General features: G+C 36.9%; 3 protein-coding genes and 1 non-coding gene across 5 annotated transcripts; 3 read left to right on the forward strand and 1 right to left on the reverse strand.

Annotated features, from left to right (window-relative positions):
• The first annotated feature begins 646 nt into the window (after nucleotides 1-646).
• On the forward strand, nucleotides 647-10,940 carry LOC145787631 (solute carrier family 25 member 48-like). Of its 2 annotated transcripts, none has more exons than XM_082599409.1 (7): nucleotides 647-923; nucleotides 2,613-2,656; nucleotides 3,038-3,189; nucleotides 7,090-7,225; nucleotides 9,283-9,376; nucleotides 9,603-9,918; nucleotides 10,621-10,940. In XM_082599409.1, the coding sequence occupies exons 1-7, from the start codon at nucleotides 866-868 to the stop codon at nucleotides 10,829-10,831; spliced, it is 1,011 nt and encodes a 336-aa protein (XP_082455535.1). In that variant the 5' UTR covers nucleotides 647-865; the 3' UTR covers nucleotides 10,832-10,940. The 2 variants fall into 2 exon arrangements, with proteins under 2 accessions (XP_082455535.1, XP_082455536.1); XM_082599410.1 differs by lacking the exon at nucleotides 647-923 and adding an exon at nucleotides 2,071-2,431.
• A 4,554-nt stretch (nucleotides 10,941-15,494) lies between these two features.
• On the forward strand, nucleotides 15,495-16,860 carry LOC145787079 (uncharacterized). The gene is made up of 3 exons (XM_082598797.1): nucleotides 15,495-15,583; nucleotides 15,791-15,959; nucleotides 16,422-16,860. The coding sequence occupies exons 1-3, from the start codon at nucleotides 15,545-15,547 to the stop codon at nucleotides 16,595-16,597; spliced, it is 384 nt and encodes a 127-aa protein (XP_082454923.1). The 5' UTR covers nucleotides 15,495-15,544; the 3' UTR covers nucleotides 16,598-16,860.
• Nucleotides 16,861-17,038: 178 nt separating this feature from the next.
• Nucleotides 17,039-19,298, reverse strand: LOC145787950 (uncharacterized). The gene is made up of 3 exons (XM_082599788.1): nucleotides 18,278-19,298; nucleotides 17,840-17,981; nucleotides 17,039-17,753 (listed from the first exon to the last, which is right to left on the reverse strand). The coding sequence occupies exons 1-3, from the start codon at nucleotides 18,669-18,671 to the stop codon at nucleotides 17,039-17,041; spliced, it is 1,251 nt and encodes a 416-aa protein (XP_082455914.1). The 5' UTR covers nucleotides 18,672-19,298.
• Nucleotides 19,299-21,280: 1,982 nt separating this feature from the next.
• LOC145788020 (U6 spliceosomal RNA) lies at nucleotides 21,281-21,385 on the forward strand. Its single transcript, XR_014291481.1, has one exon. It is a non-coding gene; the product is annotated as a U6 spliceosomal RNA (small nuclear RNA).
• The last annotated feature ends 1,092 nt before the right edge of the window (nucleotides 21,386-22,477 follow it).

A 22,477-nucleotide genomic window follows, 5' to 3' on the forward strand; every position in this document is an offset into this window, starting at 1 on the left:
TAATTTACAGGCAGCACCACTTCACAACCTGCGGAAACTTCACAGCAAGCGAACTCAACAACTTCACTGTGTCAATCTTAGTGACTGACCTTGCGTCAGTAGATCAACAGGTCTGCACGTATGGGAAACCTTTAGGATCAAGCTTCCAAAGAGACTTTCTCAGTCCTTCGTAAATGAAATTCTTGTAATAATGTAATCCATAGGTTCTCAGCCTTTTTATCTTATTTACTCCTTACCAAGAAATCAAAGGTAAAGTTATCCCCTTCACTACCATTTTCAGTTCAAAATTTGTTTATTGTTTGTCATCATGTCTGTTTTTACCGCTTTTAGCCTATACACCCAAGGAAGAAATTTATGGAGGTTTCTTTATTTCAAACTTCTTGTTTGTCATTGTCACATGTGGAAACATAATTGAAACTCAGAAATTTTAAGTAAAAATGAAACAAATTTTTGTTTAGAAACCTTATGTCTTAATCTAAAAACATTTTCTATATCACAAAGCAAGTTTCAAAAAATGGCATGACATCCGCAAGTGCGTACGGTATTTGTAAATAACAGTAGGCCTACAAGATAGCTGAAGAAGTGCATTTGCTTCGATTTTAACTTTTCAAGTCGTTCTGCACAATTTATTTTTCCTCTTAGGAATGGAAGCACCACTGTTAGAAAAACTAGCTTAGTAGGCCTACTTGATGAATTTGTGTTGGAAAAGTATGAACAAGGTTAAACGCCAGATGAAGACGATTTTCTGTTGTAAACGTTTTCTTCAAATCATAATGACATGTCAACTTTATATATGAACAACTAATAGCAATTAGTGAATCGATTGAGTTTTGTGAAATATTTTTACCTGTGTCTTACCCAAGTTATGCCACAAATAGAAAAAGAAGGACAAATCGATGGGTTCATTTCTGGTTGGATTGGAGGTCAGGGGCTACATGCTATTCTCTTCGTACGAACACGAATATTCGTGATTCGGCAATTCGGCATACTATGGTCTTCGTTACGAAAAAAAATTACGAATATTTGTGCTAAGATATTTTTTTTTATACGAATATTTTGTTTTGTTCGGAAAAAATCGTTGTGTTCGTACAAAAACTATTTTGTTCTTGCGAAGACTTTTTTGTAGGTCATAATTTTTAAAAATCTTCGTTGAAACAGCACTTTTTTCGTCGATTTTCACAAATATTTTTGGCCCGAAACCAATGAAATCTCCGGGACCCAAATGAAGACACTTCTAAGAAAAACGCATGATATCCAAAGAATACGCGGTGGTTTCTCACGTTTCCAGCCACTTGGAAAGATTCCGGGTCCAAAAAGACCCCACTGTCAACGCTACTAGTCAAGACCATTCGTAACTTTCGCGAAGATTTTTTACATGTGAAATCAAGCTAGGCCCAAACATGCTTGCTTAACTTCATTGCAGTTTTAAGGTATCCAAGCAAGGAATATTTATTAGCATAAATATACTTGTAATGGCATTTTATCTTGTTTTTTTTTTTGGTGGCAGATCTTACGATGTAGGAATGCGAAAAATAAGTAGAAGTCAGAAACTCATATTTTTGACCAACAAGACTAACTAGTACAAGCTACTACATCTATTCTTTCGGAAAGCAGTCTTCGAGACACTTTCGCTGTTTATGACTAAGCTGCTATAACTTGTTTATTAGGTTGGCTGAAAACAACCGCAAATTTATTCAATGCTTTTGAGTAAAAGTTTAGAAAGCATGATTATTCTTGAGTAGGCTTTCATTACTAATTGTAATCATTGTTTTAAATGTATTTTCATAATTACTTGTCAGTTGATGACGTTTTTTATTTGTAAGCAAACTTATGCGCTCCAAATACATGAACATAACTTATGAAGACGACAACAAAGATTGAATCATTTTTTTTATTTGCGGAATTATTTTAAAGATATGTGGACTGTTAGGAAAACATTTTGTCAAAATTAAAATCTTTGTGTTTCAAAATAGTCGCACAAAGCTTTCCGAACAACATATTTAAACACGAACGGCTTGCGAATGACAAATATTCGTGTTGGTACGAAGAGCGTAGTATGTGATGGACATTTTTAATGATGGACCGATAATAATGTACAATAAGTCAATCATAATCTTACCCTTTTATATGTTTTTGTTTAATTTTTTACATTATTGAGAGAAAACGGCTGAACGCATTTGGTAGTCACCTTCAAGATTTGCCATTGAGAGCTTTTCTGTGTTTTGATGATGATTGTCTGACTTAGCGGAAAAGGCATCCGGTTGTGAATTCTCTCGCCATCGAGAGCACGTTGCGTTGTTTTGGCCAGACACTTTGCAGCATGCGGATTGCAGAAACAAGAGCAGTTGACTCAATGAGCGGATAGGCAATAGTTTTTTTTTTGCTACTTTGCTGTGATGAATCGCCTACTCACCTACTGCACTATACGGTAGTAATGTGTGTTGTCACAATGCACGGAGAAGTAAAATTACTGATTCATGATCTGGCTGGTGATGTAATAGATTTTTCATGGTTGTAGTGTGAATATTACAAAAAGGAAAAGGGTGCTTTCTTATGTTGATCTAATTTGGGGTTGAGATGTGATACATTGATAAAATTGATTTATATTGCAGGTGCAGCAAGCACACTCATAGCCCATCCTTTGGATACGATTAAAGTAAATATTCAATCCTAGTCTTTGATATTATGCTATGACTACTGTAGAATATGTAGTACATTTTTTATTGTATTTTATTCCTGCATTAAATATTACTACGGAATTTCATGTATCCGCAATCAAAATAAAAAAGATTGTTTATTACTTGTGTTTTGATATGTAGGCCTAATGCTGTTGCGTTGTTGGTAATAAAAAAATAATTAATTATCATGCGTCCAGAATGGCAAATGAAAAATGTGCAGTCTGGTTGTTTACTATGCAAATATTTTGCAGCAACATCCTGACTTGATTGTCTTTGTCACCTTGTTTTGCCGGGAGACTGGTTACTTGACACCGTTTGTTGTCTTTATTAAAGGTGTCTTGTGAATATTCATTATTCAGGTACGCCTACAAATTTTCCCAGCATACAAAGGAGTAACGGATTGTTTGACAAAAACCTGGGCCAGAGAAGGTTTAAAAGGCTTTTACAAGGGCATGTTTTTTCCTTTGGTTTCGTTTTCTATGTACAATTCACTGGTGTTTGGATCTTTTCAGTGAGTTATTTTCTTGTTTGAAAAATACATAAACAATTTTAAATACTGAAACAAAATTTGCACTTTTTTTCTGAAATATCTGTTCTGAAATAATCAAGACATAGATGAGTTACCAAAATAAAAGTTTGCCAGTAAACTTTTCATTGAAATCTTCTTTTGACTTTACCAATGAACAAAAAGGATGTGTAGTGTGATAAAAGTATCAAAAAAAGTAAAGTGTATACCACAAAATTGGCAAATTTAAGTTTATTAATTTTAAGTTTGAATTGGAAAAAACTTGAATTTGCCAATTTAGTCTGGTACATTATACTTAAGTTAATCGGTATCAATGGGCCTGACTGCAGATTCACCAATTAGACTTTAAAGAACATTGACTCATATGTTATGAAAGTAATGCGATTCTCCAATTAGACTTTAAAGAATATTGACTCATATGTTATGTAAATATAATAATATTTATTTGCATCAGACAAAGCTGTCCATATCCAAAACAACGAAATAATACACAAACTGCAAATGCACAAATAACGAAATAACAATGAAAAACAACGAAATAATACACAAACTGCAAATGCACAAATAACGAAATAACAATGAAAAACGACGAAATAATACACAAACTGCAAATGCACAAAATCTCACTATATAGGCTATCTACTGTTACAAGTTTACAGACAATGGTACTGTAGTGTTACAAGTTAGAAGAACTGAAAGTATTCAGAACGATAAAAACAATCAGATGACATGGCAGCCATCAAAACTAGATAACAGCATACATAGAATTATTATAATGAAGACGGTAATTTGATATACCATACGATGGCAATCGGACCTCATCAGGGAGGCAACAATAGAGTTAGACGATACTTCGCATCTTCCAACAAAAGAAAAAAAATATTTCCGAAGTAATGCATCAAATGTTATGATGTTGCACAAGACTTGATGTTCACGTACGCTATAGTGTTTAGGCAAATTATGTATAATTCTAAATGCATTATTGAAGGCAACACGCAGGCGATTAATATCACGTTGATGATAATTTTCCCACAGATGACATGCATACATTGGAGTACAATATGAACGGAATAGAACATTTTTAATACCACTCTAGCACTTGTAAAATTTTGATTTTAATTTGTTGGCAGAATAGTAGATTGATCGCACTTGTCGATTATAAAAGAAATGAATGACAGAAATAAAAAAAAAATAGACTACCTAAAAAGAATTGGGTCAAGTAACAAAGGAGGTTAACTGTTAACATGGTCACCAATGGGACTATTTCTCTGAATTTATCATCCAAGCAATCCTCATCCTCATCATTGCTATAGTTCCATACTTAAAGTTGAGTGGTTCATTAGAACCACTTGTTGAGCATGCAGCCACACTTTTGACTCACAGAACTTAGTCAAAACTGCAGAAACTAATTCATAATAATACAATTTTGGTAGAGAGGTGACTTTCTTTAACCATAGACAGATAAAACCAAGCAACCACACGGCATTTAACATCATACATTAGAGTGAGCATAAAACTATAAACTACGAACGTTTTCTGCCATACTCAAGTCAGCCCTTCTCAAGTAACGAAAATAACTGATTTTACAATAACATCTACATTGAAAATAAGTAGCCTAATAAGTGATCTACACAATAAATTGAAAAAACGAAATGCACAAGAATGAAAGTGCAAAACAGAGGAGAAAGGCACATCACATGGCGGTTAATTACGCGAGGCAAAAAAGCGCATCATACAACAAATTATGAAAAAATGTTTAGGAGATAAGAAGCACCTGCGGCAAACAACTACGTATTGAGGCGAGGATTGCAGGATTTTTGAGCAAAGCCTCGTGGATTTTTGTATGAAATTCGGTGGAACATTTACGCACAACTCTAAAAAATTCCAAGGATGGTTTGTTGTTTGAACATGTTTTTCAATCGATTATATGGTTTTTAATTGCACTTTTTCTGTTCAAATTGGTTAAATCTAAGTGCCTGCTCAAGCGAGCACAAAATATTTGCTCTAATTTTGATGGTTTTAATAATGAACTCAACCGATTACGTTTTTATTTTATTGCAAACAACTACCCCACATGGTTTTTTAATAGGGTGCTCACTGCTCAGAGGGTTTTTGGATTCACGTTGTACGCACTCTCAGCCGGACGAACGCGAATTAAAAAACTTTCTAACAGTTCCCTTTATTGGTAAAGGATCGAAACGTTTTGTCAAGTTTATGTCAAATATGTCAAGTTTGATTAAAATGAAGTTTAATGTTCATATTATTCCGTTGTATAAAACATTTCAAGTTGGTTATTATTTTCAGCTTTAATCTCGGACTCCCTCCTGCTTGTGTTCAAATTCACTTGTTCGCATGACGCGAACTGTACATACATTGGTATGTCCACGCGGCATTTGGCCACGAGAGTGAGGGAGCACTTAGATTTAACTAATTTGAACAGAAAAAGTGCAATTAAAGGTAAAGGTGGTCCCATTGTAGGCCTACTAAGCCTTTGGCACTAAGGAGAGTAGGGTAGGCAGTTCCTTTCTGTCGGCCGCCTTTCCTGCAGCAGTTATGCCCACCTAATTTATTACACCCTCGGTAGAGGTGAGCGATGTTTTCAACAACCAGCTGAAAGCCGGGAGTCGAACCGGTTTGCATAATTGGAAAGCCAACGCCTTAGCCGTTACGCCATCCCACCGCAATTAAAGACCATATATTCGATTGCCAAATATGTTCAAATATATACAAATAGAATTACAACAAACCATCCTTGGAGTCTTTTAGAGTTGTGCGTTAATGTTCCACCAACTTTCATACGAAAATCCACGAGGCTTTGCTCATAAAATCCTGCAATCCTCGCCTCAAAACACAGTTGTTTGCCGCAGGTGCTTCCTATCTCCTAAACATTTTTTTCATAATTTGTTGTATGCTACGCTTTTTTGCCTCGCGTAATTAACCGCCATGTGATGTGCCTTTCTCCTCTGCTTTCCACTTTCATTCTTGTGCATTTCGTTTTTCAATTCATTGTGTAGATCAGTTATTTTCAATGTAGATGTTATTGTAAAATCAGTTATTTTCGTTACTTGAGAAGGGCTAACTTGAGTATGGCCGAAAACGTTCGTAGTTTATAGTTTTATGTTCACTCTAATATGTGATATTAAATGCCGTGTGGTTGCTTTGTTTTATCTGTCTATAATTCGTAATAATTTATTCAGCAGCTAAGTTATTCACAGAATTTTACAATTTCTTTTGCAATTCTTTGTTTGTGATAAATGAAAACAGTTGTCACTTGAAAGTATACAGTAGTATAGGCCTATTTTACAATAGCCTAATCTATTTTTTGACAAAAACGAATGGAGTAGCCCACTATGAAGAAAAAATACGTACGTTACTATTCTTGCGAATAATCACGCCATAGTGATGATGAACCACTCTGGTACAGATGTCACAAAAAAGTTTCCGTTATAAGAATACTTCAGCAATTAACAAGTTTTTTTCTAATGATGAAAATTTATACACAATACAGATATGCTAGGTTAGCAGTTGGAAAATTACAACTTTGGCGAAATAATTCTCCGCTAATAGGTTAAATTGCATTGCCTATTGTTTTAATGCCTGTTCAATATAATTTTGTGGTATAATAACAATGTGTTTAATATGTGTTCAATAACAACTTTGTGGTAATAGCTGGTTTATCTTTAAAAACAGGTGGTAAGTTTGTAAAACCATCGTTTTTTTTAACATGAAAGTAAACTGGTGAAACAAAGTTTGTAAAGTTTTCACTTATAAAAAAATAATAATTAAACCGTTGCTTGTCAAGTAGGCTACCTGCGATCTTACCGTGGTAAAGGCTAATTACGAGTTATACATGATAACTTTAGAATTGATCTAGTGATCTACCAGGTGGTTTGAGGAGCAAATATGTAAGTTGCGATATCATGACTCACATCACAAGCCGGCTCTGTTAGATCAAGTCCTAGCTGCGATGGGCAGTGGAGCAGTATCTGTTGTGCTTGGATCGCCGGTCGATTTAATTAAGGTACCGTACTGTAAATATTTGTATTGTTGCAATTTTGATTGATTACTTGTCTATAAAGGCGTTAAGTTTTTACTTTGGCTTAGTTGCTTTCAGTTGTATTGGCTCCACAAATGTCCTGTGACTCCGACTCCGGTAGAGGGTATCATTGACGAAAAGCGTTTTAGGCCTACTTGGCGTTATATAATATGTAGCCTACTGGGTATAGGCTACAACAGCAAGAATATGGCGACAGTGGTATTTGAACAGAACCACGACCGAAATGCCTGAGTTTATAAAAGTTCTGATAGACTATCTTCAATATGGAAATGTGAACTCCATTTAAGAATATTTGGCATAGCCTACTTTGCTAAAATTCAATTTATTTTTTTTTGTCAAAATGCAAAAGAAATAATATTGTGAAAAAAAATACAGTAACAAAACCAACAAAAGGAAAAGGTGGCAAAACCTTAATGGTTTAAGACGTGCATGAAAGGATCTAATATGGCGGTATATGCATCAATAAAGATAGTTAAGCACGGCCACCAAACCGGATACTTTAAAACAAGTTGATGAATTAGTTAAGAATCAGTCGCCTCCTCGTTCCTGGAACAACTGGAGCGCCAATTCTTAAAGCAATGAGAACACGACTGAACCCAACAACATCACAAAAACAAACTAATATACACACACATATTGAAATTACGTAACGGACTATCAAAACAAGGACTATTACAGATTTTATACAGGAATAAAGTGTTTGCAGCAACGATATTAAGTATCCTATATATTGCAGAACAAATACACAATATGGCAGCTCATTATCAAGATAAAAAAGCTTTGTTTTTTAAATTAATTTCCTGCACATGTAAGAGCATAAGAAGCATGATGATATAGCAGCGTGTTTTTGGTATTTCTATCAAGAGTTGAATCATCTTTTATAGCGTCAGTGAGGAATCTGTATGTTTGACAGGGTAGCAATAACAATCCGGCTAGGCTCATTTTGGTTGTTATTGTACCCGGGCTTACACCCGGTGGTTGAAGATTTAGATTAAGTAGACGGGAAGGCAACGAAGCCAACCTTCGTGTCCAGCTTCAGGCATGTCTTTAAGTGTCCTGCCAAAGACACAGCTGCATGCTCTTGAGCGATGTCGAACCGGCGCCCTTTCGATTGTCGTTCCAGAGCTCTCACCACTCGGCTATGCAGCCTATTCATTTTGGTGTGAATGTGATTTAACATATTTTTGAGTTTTTGAACGATAATTAATTTCATTAATTATCTTAATATTTATCAGTTGCAACCAGGGTTTTGGAGCAGGCGTAAATGCTAAGTTGCTCCAGCTCCGGAGCTCTCTTTTATCATAAATTAGCTCCTGCTCCGGAGCTTATTGATACCTCTGCTCCGGCTCCAGGCTCCGAAAAGTGCTTTCATTAATGTAATGACGACATATCAGTTTAATTTCTAAAGCTTAAAATTGTCTTCTGTCAACTGTTGCTAAAAAATGGCACAACTTTATGAAATTTAAGGTACCGTACTTTAATCAAAATGTCATGCGGAACTGCGTTTTAAAACATATTCGTTAATTCGACGTCTGATTACGCAAATTATTTCTTAATTTTCTGAAGGGTGCTGTTAAATTATGGAAATTCAGCCAATAGTAGTGGCATTATATGAAATACATCGGAGCCGGAGCTATTTTTCAAACAACTGGCTCCAGCTCCACTTGAATTTCACGTAGAGCTTCAGCTCCGTTGAAAATGCACGGCTCCGGGGCTCCGGCTTCAAAGCCCTGGTTGTAACTGAAAGCTTGCTAAAACCTTAATATATGTGATGCCTTTTTGACAACTTTGTTATTTGAATTTTTTGTTTCTAAATTTTTTACTGTAGTGCATTTTTATTTTATCGCTGTGTCACTGCTTGCAATCTGCATGCTTGTTTTGCCAATAGGACTACCAAGACTTTCAGTTTCATGGCAACTAAAAATCAATTTATGAGATTGTTGCCACGACAAACCATGAGAAATTTTATCATGCAACTCCAGTGCATAGCCTATCCAACTCTATTTTTCTTATTTGTCTAGATTCGGCTACAAATTCAGACAGGACCAAAAAGTTCTTCAGTTCCAAAGCTCGCGAATATTGCAACTTATCACCAAGGAATGGCTTCCAATATCAGTAAGACGACGTTCCATGACTTTTAAAGCTCATTCCCTATAGCCTACTTCAAAGATGCAAAAAAGCCCACATAAAAGAAATAACAATTTTATGTGACTTGAATTAATGAATTGCTAAGCATGTAAGCTTAGTCAATTTTGCTTCATACAAAAGCTAAAACGTTCAGTTGTTTAGTTTGATTTATAAAGTTTCTTCTTATATCACAAAAGTTTTTGACTATTGGCAGAATGCTTGGACGCTTCGACAGGAAAGGCTTCTGTGGCGACTCCGATCAGTCATTATAAAGGGCCGATTGATTGTCTTTCCGACATTTATCGCAAAAACGGGGTACGCGGGCTTTATCATGGAGCAAGCGTAATGGTCATAAGAGACATTCCTGGCTATGCTGTCTACCTTGTTCCATATTGCGTGATGAGAGAATGGTTTACAAAAAACGACTTTGCAACTGGATGGAAAGGCCTTTTGGCTGCTGCAGTTTCCGGTGGCTTATCGGGTGTTTTATCTTGGGGCATCATTCATCCGTTAGATACCATCAAAAGCAGGTAAAAAATATGATGTGAGGTAATGTCAGAAATGCGAGCATCAGCGTATATCTACGTTGTAAGATAAGTGCATTGATTAATGTCAAGATTTGGTTTCCTAATAAACTTCCTTCAGTTCCAAATACATTCCAGCAGCACAGCTGACATCATAAAGTGTTAATTTTTCTCGTGAGCATGTAGGCTATAGCAGCCTAGCCTACGGCCCTACGTAAGAGGAAAAACTTCAAGTAGGTTATCTAAACTTTTGTGTTTGGAAATTGAACAAAACCTGGCTATGTCATGCTCAGAGAAGCTTTTGGCAATTTTTTACTACTAAAACACCGTGCTACTGTATTGAATAGGCTACATGGCGTTGCACAGAAAATATAGCTTATGGCCCCATTCACGTTCTACCACTCTGTAATCTATAGAACTTTTATGCAAACTACTAGCTTAGTTTTTATTTGAATAAGAATTTATACTGAAGAAGCCACACTTGTGTGGCGAAAGCTCAATAATAGGCTTGAATTTTCCAATTCTATGTGATAAGCCGAGGTTCCTCTTTTTTATTTTTTATCAAATTAGCTTCTTTTTTTTTTTAAAATAATTATCTTGCTCTTTGCGCTGTGAAGCTAAAATAGATTTAGGTAAATCAGCGTAATTTGACTAAAAGTGTCTGTTAAAAGGGATAATTTTAATTGGAAAGATTTTATTCCTTTTTAGAATTCAAGCTGATGTTGGCAATACCAATCGAAAGTACAATGGACTAGTGCATTGTGCACGTTGTATCTACCAGGAGCAGGGGTACCGCGGACTTTTTAGGGGAATAACTATAAATTCACTGCGGGGATTTCCACAAAGCGCAGCGCTATTTTGTGGCGTTGAAATTTCGACACAACTTTTGAAGAAAGCGACGTCTTTCAAGTCAAACTGAAATTTTACTGCTAGCATCAGTTGTCATGTAAAACAGTCTACGTTGTGTTTTTGTGATGAGATAATGATTATGTCGAAACTATTATGCAATAAAAAGCCTTTTTGTCGAGGTGGTGTAAATTCGATCTCCTAAAATGTGGAATTAGACTTATTACCAATCCTGAGCTTGATGTTTGATAAAATAAGCAGACTTTTATTTTACTTGATAAGTTTGTGGCATGCAACAATTAGCCCACACTCTTCCATATTTTGTGAAGCGTAGACTTTATATGGCCCGGTCGTCGTCTGAGTATTTTTTTTCAGCTAAGAAGTCTACTCCAATGTTAGTAGCCGATTGGAAAGTCTGGTTGCACTGCAGCAAAAAACAAAAAAAAATTCAAAGCAGTTTTGCTTTCTGATTTTTATTAGGCCTACATCAGGGATATCTATAACTAGTAGCCTAGGGTGTTTCATTTTTTCACCATTTTTGAAATTCAAAATGCCTGGGGTCCCATCTGGTGGTATTTGGGGTAAAAAGTTTACACCCCAATTTTTTTCAATTATGACGTCATATTGAGGTGGTCCACGAGGTTTGAAATTTTTGGGCCTCAAAATCTCGAAATTTGGCCGTATCTCCAGAACCACTTATCACAGATCGATAAAATTAGTGTCAAAATGCGCAGAAGGGTCGGTTTCCTATAACTGATGTAGAGAATATTAAGGTCTATCTGCTTCAGAAAAAAAGTTATTTCAAAAAATCTGATTTTCGGTCTATTTTCTCCTGATGAACAGAGATCAGGTGATCAAGATAAAAAGTTTCTCTGTATTTTTTCACTCTTGGAAGCTGCTTTGCGTAATAATAGTCCTTGTTCGTTTTGCAAGAGATGAAACGGTAATAATTGAAGGAACGTTCAACTGGTCAGTTGGTGTTAAGGTTCCAGCACTGGGCTTGTCTAGTCTTGCTATCTGGTTAAGCAACGACCCATCTTGCATTCCTCCAGGACCTTTCTTGGCGCCGTCCACAAAAGAAATGACATGGGGAAGATAAATTTCGTTTATGTGGAACATGCATTCAAGGTTATGAATATCATGACCAACTTCATCATTAAAATAATTAACCAGTCGAGTATTGACTCCGGACTTTTTTCCTGTGTGGAGAGCAGTTGTATCAGCCATGACTGAATATACTTGAGATAGATGAACTCTGCAAGCCTCCTGGATGATGGTGTCAAAAATCAGTGCTGCAATGACCGACGCACTTTTGGGAAAAGATTTAACAGCAAGCACACTTTCGTGCTTCATGCCATGATCATCAACAAGTTAACCCAAGAAAACGTATCGATCTATTTTATCGACAACGGCGCCCATCATAACATAACTGCATGACAGAAGATGAGTTGAGAAGGTTCTCACTTTCCATCAGAGACTTTTCTCTTCTTTTTTGTCATTGGCGGTATACTGTCGAAGGTGATGCAGCTATTTGATCTTTTCCAAGAACCGACCTCATAAGATCTGACTGCTGGCGTACCGAAGTCATTCTACGATCAGCAAGTACACAACTTCTATCATTTATTGAAAAAGAATGTAGGCTACTTTCTTGTACATTTTTCCCCCAACAGCTGGTTTCAGAGGCTCGTATTCCTTATCATCTTTCCAATTCATTTCCCCATCAGAGTCGCTTTCGCTACGGTGTAGATATCTAACTGCTTCATTTCTTTTTTCTCTGTTTCGAACATAGTAGTGCCGATGCTTTAGCACAGGGGTCACCGACCTTTTTTGCGTGCGGGCCACTTTGGCACTAAGGAGAGCTGTGGCGGGCCGCACTAATAAAATGTTAGGTAGGTTGACTCTTATGCTAGAAAAGAACGCATTTCGTACCCAGTATTCAGCGTTAGGCCTACATGTTGCTCATATTTAATATGTTAGAATACCGCAGGAACAAAATTAATCGAACGACGCTGCTGGCAGGCCAAGCTCCTTTTACAACACTTTTGAATTTCTAACAATGCCTAATAAACGAGGCCACTTGTTTTGCGCACTCTATGAATCCCTGTGCGCACTTATAGAAAGACGAGCCGCGGTTTCATCAGGCTGCAGTGGCGCCGGCAGGGGGGGGCAGGCGGGGCAGCTGCCCCCCAATGTTTTGGGCATCATCTTTTTAATTTTTTTATTTTATTAATACATATTAATATTTTTTTTTTAATATTTGGATCCCAACCTCAAGTAAGTCAACTCAAGTTGCAAGAGGGGGGGGAGGGGGTAAAAGCTCTCTCTTTAAAAAAAGTATGGAAAACCTTGATGACTAAATTGTACAGTAGATTAAAAGATTTTCTACAGAAGCAAAGATATAGACTTTTTAAAGTTTTAACTAACGTCACATTGATGTAGAAAAATAACAACCTGTTAAAAATTTGATACCTCACACTCCCATGACTTCTTCCGCGCGCATTTTGGCATTGGTTGCTTGCAGTGATTCTTTCACTTAAACAAAACGTTTTGTTTCAGCAGTTTTGCGTTGTTCGAAAGTTGTAAAAGAGACTCAATTTCTCCAATATTTATAATTTATGTTACTTCTTTAATCTCAGCAGAGTATAAAACTTGTAAAAGTTTTTCATCCATACGACGTCATGAATGAAATTATATCTCAAATCAGCGTAATGACGTGACATCATCTGAACATTTTACCGAATAATAAATTAACAAATTCGATCGTCAAAAGTGGTTTGGTGGTGGTAAATATTACGTAATGAAAAAAATGTGATAAGGTTGGAAGACATTACGTCATGTATTTTCAATACAAATATGAAGTTTAAAATTTATTCTTTTGTTCATAGTCGTAATCCACCTTCGAAACGGTACTACAAAAAACAATTTTCGATAAGGGGGGCATCAAGAATAAGTCGACATGACTTTTAACCCTTAGAAGATTGGGCTCCTGGAGTCTTGCTCAGTTTGGAGGGGGGGCTGTCAATTCTTCTTATGCTTTAGTAGTGATATCTCTGTTATTTTGGCATGGTTTCAAAATTTGGGATTCACTTTGTAAAATTATTCACGCTGAGCATATCCGAAAATTAAAACTATGTGAATTTTAGAACTGCTCATATACGTTGAAACGTTGAGGTCACTTATGAGTGTAATTTGTAGCGTGAGTTTACACATTATTTTTTGGTAGAGTAGGCTAATGAAAAACGTGCATAGTAGGGGGAGGGTGGGGTGGTTTGAACCACTTTTCTCAATATTCCTAATGTCTGCTTCAGGATTCAATTTTTCAGCAATTTTTTTGCATGACATCCAAGTCTAGGATGTACTTGAGCAAGCCCAAAGTGAATTTGCAAATGAAATTTATTACAACGAAAAATATAAAGTATTTTCAGAAAGTTCTCAAGTGGTTCAAATCACCCTTGGGTTGGGGTGATTTGAACCACTCAAAAGGGTGATTTGAACCACACTGGGGTAATTTAACCCACCTTTTCAAAGTTGGATAAATACACATTGTTTCACAAATAATCAATGAAAAAGATGTCTCAAACATTTACAGCGGTATAAGTACAAAAATAATAAAAAACATGCAACACAAACAACGACCAGTAACTGTCAATCAACTGTCTCGTAAGAGTAATTATGCATTGTCAACATCAATATGTTATCATTCCAAATTGAACTCTTTCAGGCAACAATTGAATATAAAATGGCTCTCCCTTCTTGCAGTTCCTCCCGCTTTTTGTGGATTGGGTAAAACTTTTACTATGTCGCTTCGTGGAAAAGACCCTTCATCATTTTCTTTGAATGTAAATGATGGCTTTCCACTCTTATTTGTAGATGGAACCTTTTGCAAGAAGCGAGCTTCAGGCTCCTCGTCGATTGTGCCCACGTCATCTATCTTGCCAATGTAATGACGTGTGTTCTCTTTGGTATTAAATTTAACAACAACAAAATCTCCTACAGCAAGTTCTTTGGGATTTTGCTCTTCATTTACACTACTTCCACTCTCTGATGCTGTGTCTGACATATCGTCCAAAGGAACTGCATCATCCTCATCAGAACTTGAGCTTTCATTAAGAGCTAGCACACGTTTTGTGGGGGGTTTCTTTGGCTTTGGTCTAATAATTTTTTGTTTTCTTCTGAGCAATTTTTCCTGCTTTGCACGTCTTTCTTCGTGCTGAATTTTTATTGCCTGTTTTTCTGGAGTCTCTGTGAGAACCCGACTTTTTACTCGTTTCCTTTTGCGTTGAACTCTTGGGGTTTTGCTTGATGGTAATGGAATAACTTCGTTGGGTGGTATGAAGCTTTCTGAGGCGTGATATTCCTCGAGATCTTGCAATGAAGATACGGGTAAATGTGTCGCACCTTCAAAGAAATAAGCATTATCAGTTGATCGGTTAGCAATAGTGTTGGGAACTGCGGCCATAACATTAGCTTCATTCACTTCAGGTTGATGGGAGGTACTTGTTTGGGGATTTGGTCTATCACTCAGAAGTGATGGGGCAAAATCTGTGTCTGTGAATATACTTTTGTTAACCCTATATGGACATTTGTGACAGATCTGTTACGTTTCAAATTATCGCAATTTATTTTACTGTAAAAGCATTCATAAATTTTAATTTTGAAGAATTTGATTCTATGGCATCTGACTATAGTGCTATTTCATTTTGGAAACACTGCGGTCTCGCTTCACTGATTTTTTCGAACACAAAGTTCTGTGAGTGAGGTTCATAGCAACAGCAGCTTAGCCTAGATGTTCTCTCGTAAAGTTTTGGATTTTCAGAACACCCAGGTGCGTTGGATTTTTTGTTTTATTTGAAAATAAGACTGTTGGAGTAGTTGATAACAAAATATTTCATAAATGATGTTTATATATGCTACAGTCATCCTAAGTTCAAACGTAACAAATCTGTTGACTTCGTCCATCATGCAACTGTTTTTTTGACCTCAAAACTTTTGTTTTGTTAGATTTGTAATCAATAAAGTTTTATTTTCATAGGTGCAAAATGAATGCATGATCATTTTATGGAAAAAATCGGTATACAAGACCAGTTGGTGGAAAAAAAAGGATGAATGTTTTGATATTTTAGAGTCTGACACTAAGAATGTTCCAGTAGTGGACCCTTCTACCTTTGTTGATGTGCCAGATAACAGCTTTAGTGATTCAGGTAAGTTTTATGCAAATAAACACTATCAGTGAACACGTATAATGGCTGGCCTTCCATACAACCAAGCATTAACTCGGCTTTAGTGGACTTTGTCACAAAAGGAAACTTACATGTACTGCAAAAAAATCCATTCCATGTTATAATGATAACCAGAGGCCCACACGGCGACGACAACTAAAAATATAAACCATACCTCTCTACTATCAAACTGATGTGTTCGATATATACTCTGATGGTAAAAAGGACTCTCCATCATGCTCTCTTGAGTCACATTGAGTTTTGTATTTGTTTGAGAATGTCTCACTTATTTCTCAGTCCCACAATAGGTAATGTTTGTACAATGCATAATTGCATATGTATGTCAAATTCATAAATGGAAAATAATAGTGATTTTTGTCATTTACTTTTATACTGCAGCTTTGTAGTATTTTTCCTTACTCTTTTACAACTTGCTATTTTTAGATGAAGGCATAATGGAATCCATCAATCCACCAACAAGAACAACCAAACCACCCTGTTCAATTTGGAGCTGTGTAAGAAAAAGTCCTTCCATGAGAAACATCCCTTCGATGACCACTGTGCGTGAACAAGCTGACCCACATTTCATCACCAGCCAATTACTTCAAAGTGTTATATGATGAAGCTATTGTGGAGCAGTCCTATTTGTATTTGGTCCAGTTAGACCCTTCCAAACGTCTCGGAAAAACAGCTAAGAAGTTTGCATATATATTTACAAAGAAAGGGGTTATGCAAAATGTCTGGCTGGACAAGCTGCCTATACTTTTGTTAGAAGTGGGAAGAACACTTTTGCATAGACAAAACGAAACACTGTTTTGGAATTCCACAAAAAATGAACAATTTTGTGCTGTTTGAGTGAAAATAAACTAGTTGCTTGTTACTGTTTATTGTGTGCTTTTGTTGCTAGAGCGCCTGACGTTACAGATCTGCTACGTTTTAAAATTCTGTAGGTAGTGCGAATGTGCCTGACGTAACAGATTTGCTACGTTTGAAAAAAATTTAAAGTACTCGAAAAAAAAAAATTTTAAAATACAACATGTTTTGACTGGACTAAAATATTTTCAAAAAATAGAAAAAAAATTTTTTTTTTCACTAAACGATAAATCTGTCCATATAGGGTTAAAAGGATATATTCCTGTAGAGGCAAAGCCAGAAGTGATGTTCCTTGGCGTCATAGCGTTTAAAAAAGCCTCCTTAACGCATTGTGGAATGTCATAAATCCGAAAAGTTTTGTTGTTGTAGGTTCGCATCCATCCATCTACAGCCTGGTTGTAATAGCCTTTAAATGGCCCAAACACTGATTTATCAAGCGGTTGAAGTTTGTGAGAAGTGTGAGGAGGCAAAGTCAGCAATTCAATGCCACTTTTATCAGCAAACTCCACAGCCTCCCAAGAAACGTGAGACTCATGGTTGTCGAGAATTAAGAGGACAGGTTGAGAGGGGGAACAACCACTATGCTTCACAAAATGTTTCAAGTAGACCAAAAATTTTTCTTCGTTAATCCACCCAGATTTGGTACCTTCTCCAATGGATTCTGCTGGTCCATGTCTAACAAATTCCTCCTTATATCTTACTCTTGGAAAGATAAACATGGGGGGAATGGCAACACCTGAAGCACTGACAGCACATACAACTGTTACAAGTTCTCCTCTCTCTGCAGATGTCACAGAACCAACTTGTTTTTTTCCTTTCGTTGTCACGATATGATTTGGTCTTTGCACGGTTGTGACACCTGTTTCATCAAGGTTGTATATTCTACTTGCAGCAAAGTTGTACCTAAAACACAAAACGATACAATGAAGCCTTTTTCAGATCATAAGAATTGCTAAGTACAAAGCAATGTTAGGCTATTGTTACGAGACCTGTCCATAACTCTTCCAAGGTTGTCGAAAAACTCCCCAACAGTTGTTTTGTTGAAAGCTGTCGCTCTTCCTAAAGACGTCGCTTCTGGTTTACGACATGTCAGATGGTGTCTCTCCTTGAAACCTTCAAACCAGTCAATTCCTGCAAAAGTTTATGGGAAAGAATTGAGAGGTGGTGTGTGTTGAGTAATGTCGAAAAAACAAACCAATGTGATCTACAATGTGCTACCGTACACAATTTTCCACACAGAATTAATAAACAAGTTAATCGTGTCTGATTAACGAAACGTCGGAAAATAAATGCAGATTATCACTAAAAACACCTTGTGATAGTTTTGCTTATTTTACACCAGAAGAGCGTATCATGTTATTGAATTAAATGCCTGGTGAACAGTCTCATTCAATTTTTAAACAACATAGGCTTAAAATAAAACAAACCTGCCATCTTAGAAACCACCCAGTTACTTGGCATCTGAATGTTGTTCTTGTCAGCCAAACTGAAAGCCAACTCACGGCATTTGGTGCGTGTGAGTCCGTGAAATCTATCGTCCAGGTCTTTTATGTGCTGTGCGAGCAGACTTTCCAACTCCCAAGGAAACACCAGACTTTTTACCTTCGTTCTATTATAGCCAATGTTTTCTGAGAGTCTACCATTATCAGATCCAGGACGATTGCACTCTTTGTAATAGCGACCTAAAGTGGTCCTGTTAATATGTCTTCTTTTGGCAACTTCTCTGATCGACATTCCATTCTTTATTTCCTCCAAAGCAAGCAACATCTCCTCACGAGTGGCTGATGCGTGGCTTGTAGTTCTAACATGTTTGCGAGGCATAGTGATGGAAATAAAAACTTAAATTCAACTAATGCTTGTAATTTACTGTGGCCAATAGGAATACCCTGTGTAAGCAATTCGCAATATTACTACAGTTAACATAGACTGTATAGCCTATTTATAAGTAGCCAAATGCATACTAAAGCACTAGACTTACAATACATTGACTACTACAGACCGCAAACTATTTCAGAAGAAGCTACTAAAACTTATTTTCTTCTGGGAGGTTTGAGCCACCGGTTCAAACCTCCCGAATCAACTGGTTCAAACCTCCCTGTTGCCACCATTTTAAGAAACTTGTCTAATCAGCTATTAAATCTTTCACTTACAGAGCATTTGCCAGCATCATTAAACACCTTTTAGATAGGACTACTCATGGTAGTATTAACTATTGCCTAAGTAAAACAGCGAAGATGGCATGCAGCTACAAACTGAAATTCCTAAAATTTACTTTTTGCAAGGAAAACAAGTTCTAACCTGCTTGCGCTAAAATCGCTGCTGCTATCGCTCTAACGTAGACATGCTTTGGAATCACTTTACTTCCTCTGTCTACAGACATAGTTACGTCATTTCTACTTTTATGGTATCCGCAATAACAGCCATGGTTCAAACCTCCCAGTGGCTCAAACCTCCCCACTCTCCCCTAATGTTGTGATTAATTTTTTTTACATTATTTTACATACAGCCAATGCCCTTCACGCTGTGAAACAGTTAGGATTAACGAGACACGGGCCAAATTAATTAGGCTGCTTTCATCCAGCTGGTGGGAAAATGTTTCACAATAGAATATGAAATATTTCAGAGGATGTGCCGAGAAATGCCTTATATCTTTCAATTTATAACCTTCATTCGCTCAAAATTTCAGCTCAATACAGGTGAATAAAAGTTAGGAAAAGTCGGTAAATCTCGTAGTCGCAGCCTCAGTGGTTTTAGAGATACAACTGTTGATACAAAAAAGTTGAATTGATAGCCCCCCCCCCAACCTTCAAAGGGTTTGCATTGAGTCAACAGATCTATGCCTGGTTTCCGTCAGCTCCGGGGATCAGTGAAATATAAGGTTGTCATCTTCAGTGCAACAAGACCATTGACTGATTGGTTTAGTGAGGATTCGTAGTCCCATTGCTTTCATTTTGAGTGATCATACTGATTTTCAATTTATTCCTACAAGACGTTACGTAATGAAAAAATATATAACTAAGGTTGGAAGACATTACGTCATGTCTTTTCAATTCAAAATGAAGTTTAAAATTTATTCTTTTGTTCATAGTCGTAATCCTCCTTCAAAGCGGTATTACAAAGAACGATTTTCGATAAGGGAGGCATCAAGAATATGTCGACATGACTTTTAAGGTTTAAGTCAGCTCCGGAGATCAGTAAAATATAAGGTTCTCATTATCGTGATTGTAAGCCGCGGGAAATTTTTTGTCTTGCATGTCTTGCACCAGTGGCGTAGCCAAGGGAGGGGGTTCGGGGGTTTCAACCTTTCAAATTGAACTTACGGATGTTAATACATTGTTTACAAGAAAAGTTATAGCCTATGATGTAGTTTCTTGTCAAACTGTGCAAGGATGCAAGCCATCTGCAACTGCTGAGATCGCTTGTTCGATCTAGATTAACATCTAAACAGCTATTCGTTATACAAAACTTGAATGTATCAGAAATAGCCTAAAGTAACTTCATTGTCTCAAAGCTTTTTGTTTGACACTCATTAAGACATATGACCTCTATGACGTTACATTTTCTAAACTTTGGGTTGACTTCAGACTCAGAGCATAAAAGTTAGTGACTTACCAGAATAAGATCGTTTTTTGAATCAACCAAGGAGAAAATTGATACCGTAAATAATAAAACTGTAATAATCTCGCAAAAAAAGCAATCAACCTATGTCTCTAAAACAAAGTTTGCCTAATTTTAATCGAAACTGCATTTAAAAGAGCGAGTTTTGCCAGTACCAAACATTCAAATATCTCAGTCTGGAATTAGCAACAAGAAAACATAGAGACTTAGCTTTATTGTCGAAAAATGGCGAAGAAAACATGATCTTATCCTTTTTCTTATGCCACCGGACAGCACCATTTTACAGAAATATTCATACCCACAATTTTGTTGAAAATGCTTTCAGAATGCACCAAACTGAAAGTAATTTTTCAAAATTTTCTGGGGGAGGCCCCCCAGACCCCCCGCCGCTAAGTGTCGCTTTCGGCGAACACGCCATCGGGCTTCGCCCGCCGGCTGTCAACACCCCCCCTTTCAAAATTTTTGACTATGCTACTGTCTTGCACTGTCAATATTTTGCCCCCCCAATGTTGAAGGTCTGGCGGCGCCACTGTCAGGCTGCATACAATAGTGACCTGCAAACATATCAGCGAAAAATAGGCTCCAATAACAGGGAAAAAGAAACCAGGCACCATGAAACAAACGCTTGTGGAAATCACCGAAAAATCGTAATTCTATCGTAATTCATGAACAGTCTTCCCTCTAAAAAAGCAATGAGTTGGTTTTTCATCCTTTTTGTGAGAGTCTACAAAACCGTCTTTGACTATTAGACAACTGTCACTTGCGGTGCTTATCAGCATGGCAAGAATTGTTGATTAACAACATTTTGCAGGACTTGCTTCGGCAGAACATATACTAAAATTGGAACGATGCAGAGAAAATTAGCACGGCCCTTGCGCAAGGATGACACGCAAAATCGTAAAGCGTTCCATATTTCTTTAAAAAAAAACATTTTGCAGTAGGCCTACTAAGCTAAATATTTTAATAATACAATCAGAAAAAGTCTTTAAATTTATATATAATATTTTGCCAATTTATTATAAATTGAGTTGGCACACCGACCTATTTTGCCAACAAAAACTTGCATAAAAAGAACATTGCTCGTGAAACACAATAACGGTGAAACGCGCACTAGTGTTTACATGACATTTGCAAACTTAAAATAAGCAACCCTATGCTCACAGACAAATTCGAAATTCGAAAACAGACGTTTTAATCAACCACTGGATCAGTGTGGCTGGACATCGCATTGGAATAACTTTAAGCAAACCCCACCGAGAACTATAATCAGATTGGTCGGTCGGTGGAATCGTATGCAAAACGAAAATATGCTTCCAGGAAAGTATTTTTTGCCTTCGTGCTCTTTAACTCCTCAAGAAAAGTATTTTTGGTTATACTTGTACGCTGATACCTTTCGTGGGCCGCAGCGATACAGCGTGGCGGGCCGCCAGTTGGTGACCCCTGCTTTAGCAGATTGTATTGCCGGAAGTGCTCGTTTGTTTAACTTCACTGCTCGTTTCCCACCTCCTTTTATGATTTTTTCGTTCCAAAGCCTTTTCTACACGGTTGACATCTATGCCACCGATAAACATTTTTCAATCTTTTTGCTGATCTTTCAAGAAAGCGATTTCTTTCTCCTGGACTCGGTTTTTGAGTTTACAGCTGCAAGAGAGTTTCTTTTGAATAACAACCGATTTTCGGAGATCGAACACTTGCATGCACATAATATCTAACAAGTTCTGTTACCATTCTTGATTAACCTCATTACCTCTGCGTTTCATTACCTTCTTTCTTGCTGTATTGTACTTCTCTATCACGTCTTTTAACTTCGCTTGAATTTTCTGTTTGCTAAGCACTTGAAGACCAGCTCTGTTCCGTATGCCAACTGCATCTTTCAGCAGTTCATCTTTCGAATGGGGTATTTTCTACAAAAACTTGGGATTAGTTTCGGCTAGTACTTTCTTCCTCAAGTAAAAATAGTGATCGACTATGTCTGAATTAAGGTGAAGCACATTTCTCCAATTCCTTGA

Source organism: Aplidium turbinatum, chromosome 18 (genome assembly GCF_918807975.1).
Source record: "Aplidium turbinatum chromosome 18, kaAplTurb1.1, whole genome shotgun sequence".
NCBI classification, from domain to species: Eukaryota; Metazoa; Chordata; class Ascidiacea; order Aplousobranchia; family Polyclinidae; genus Aplidium; species Aplidium turbinatum.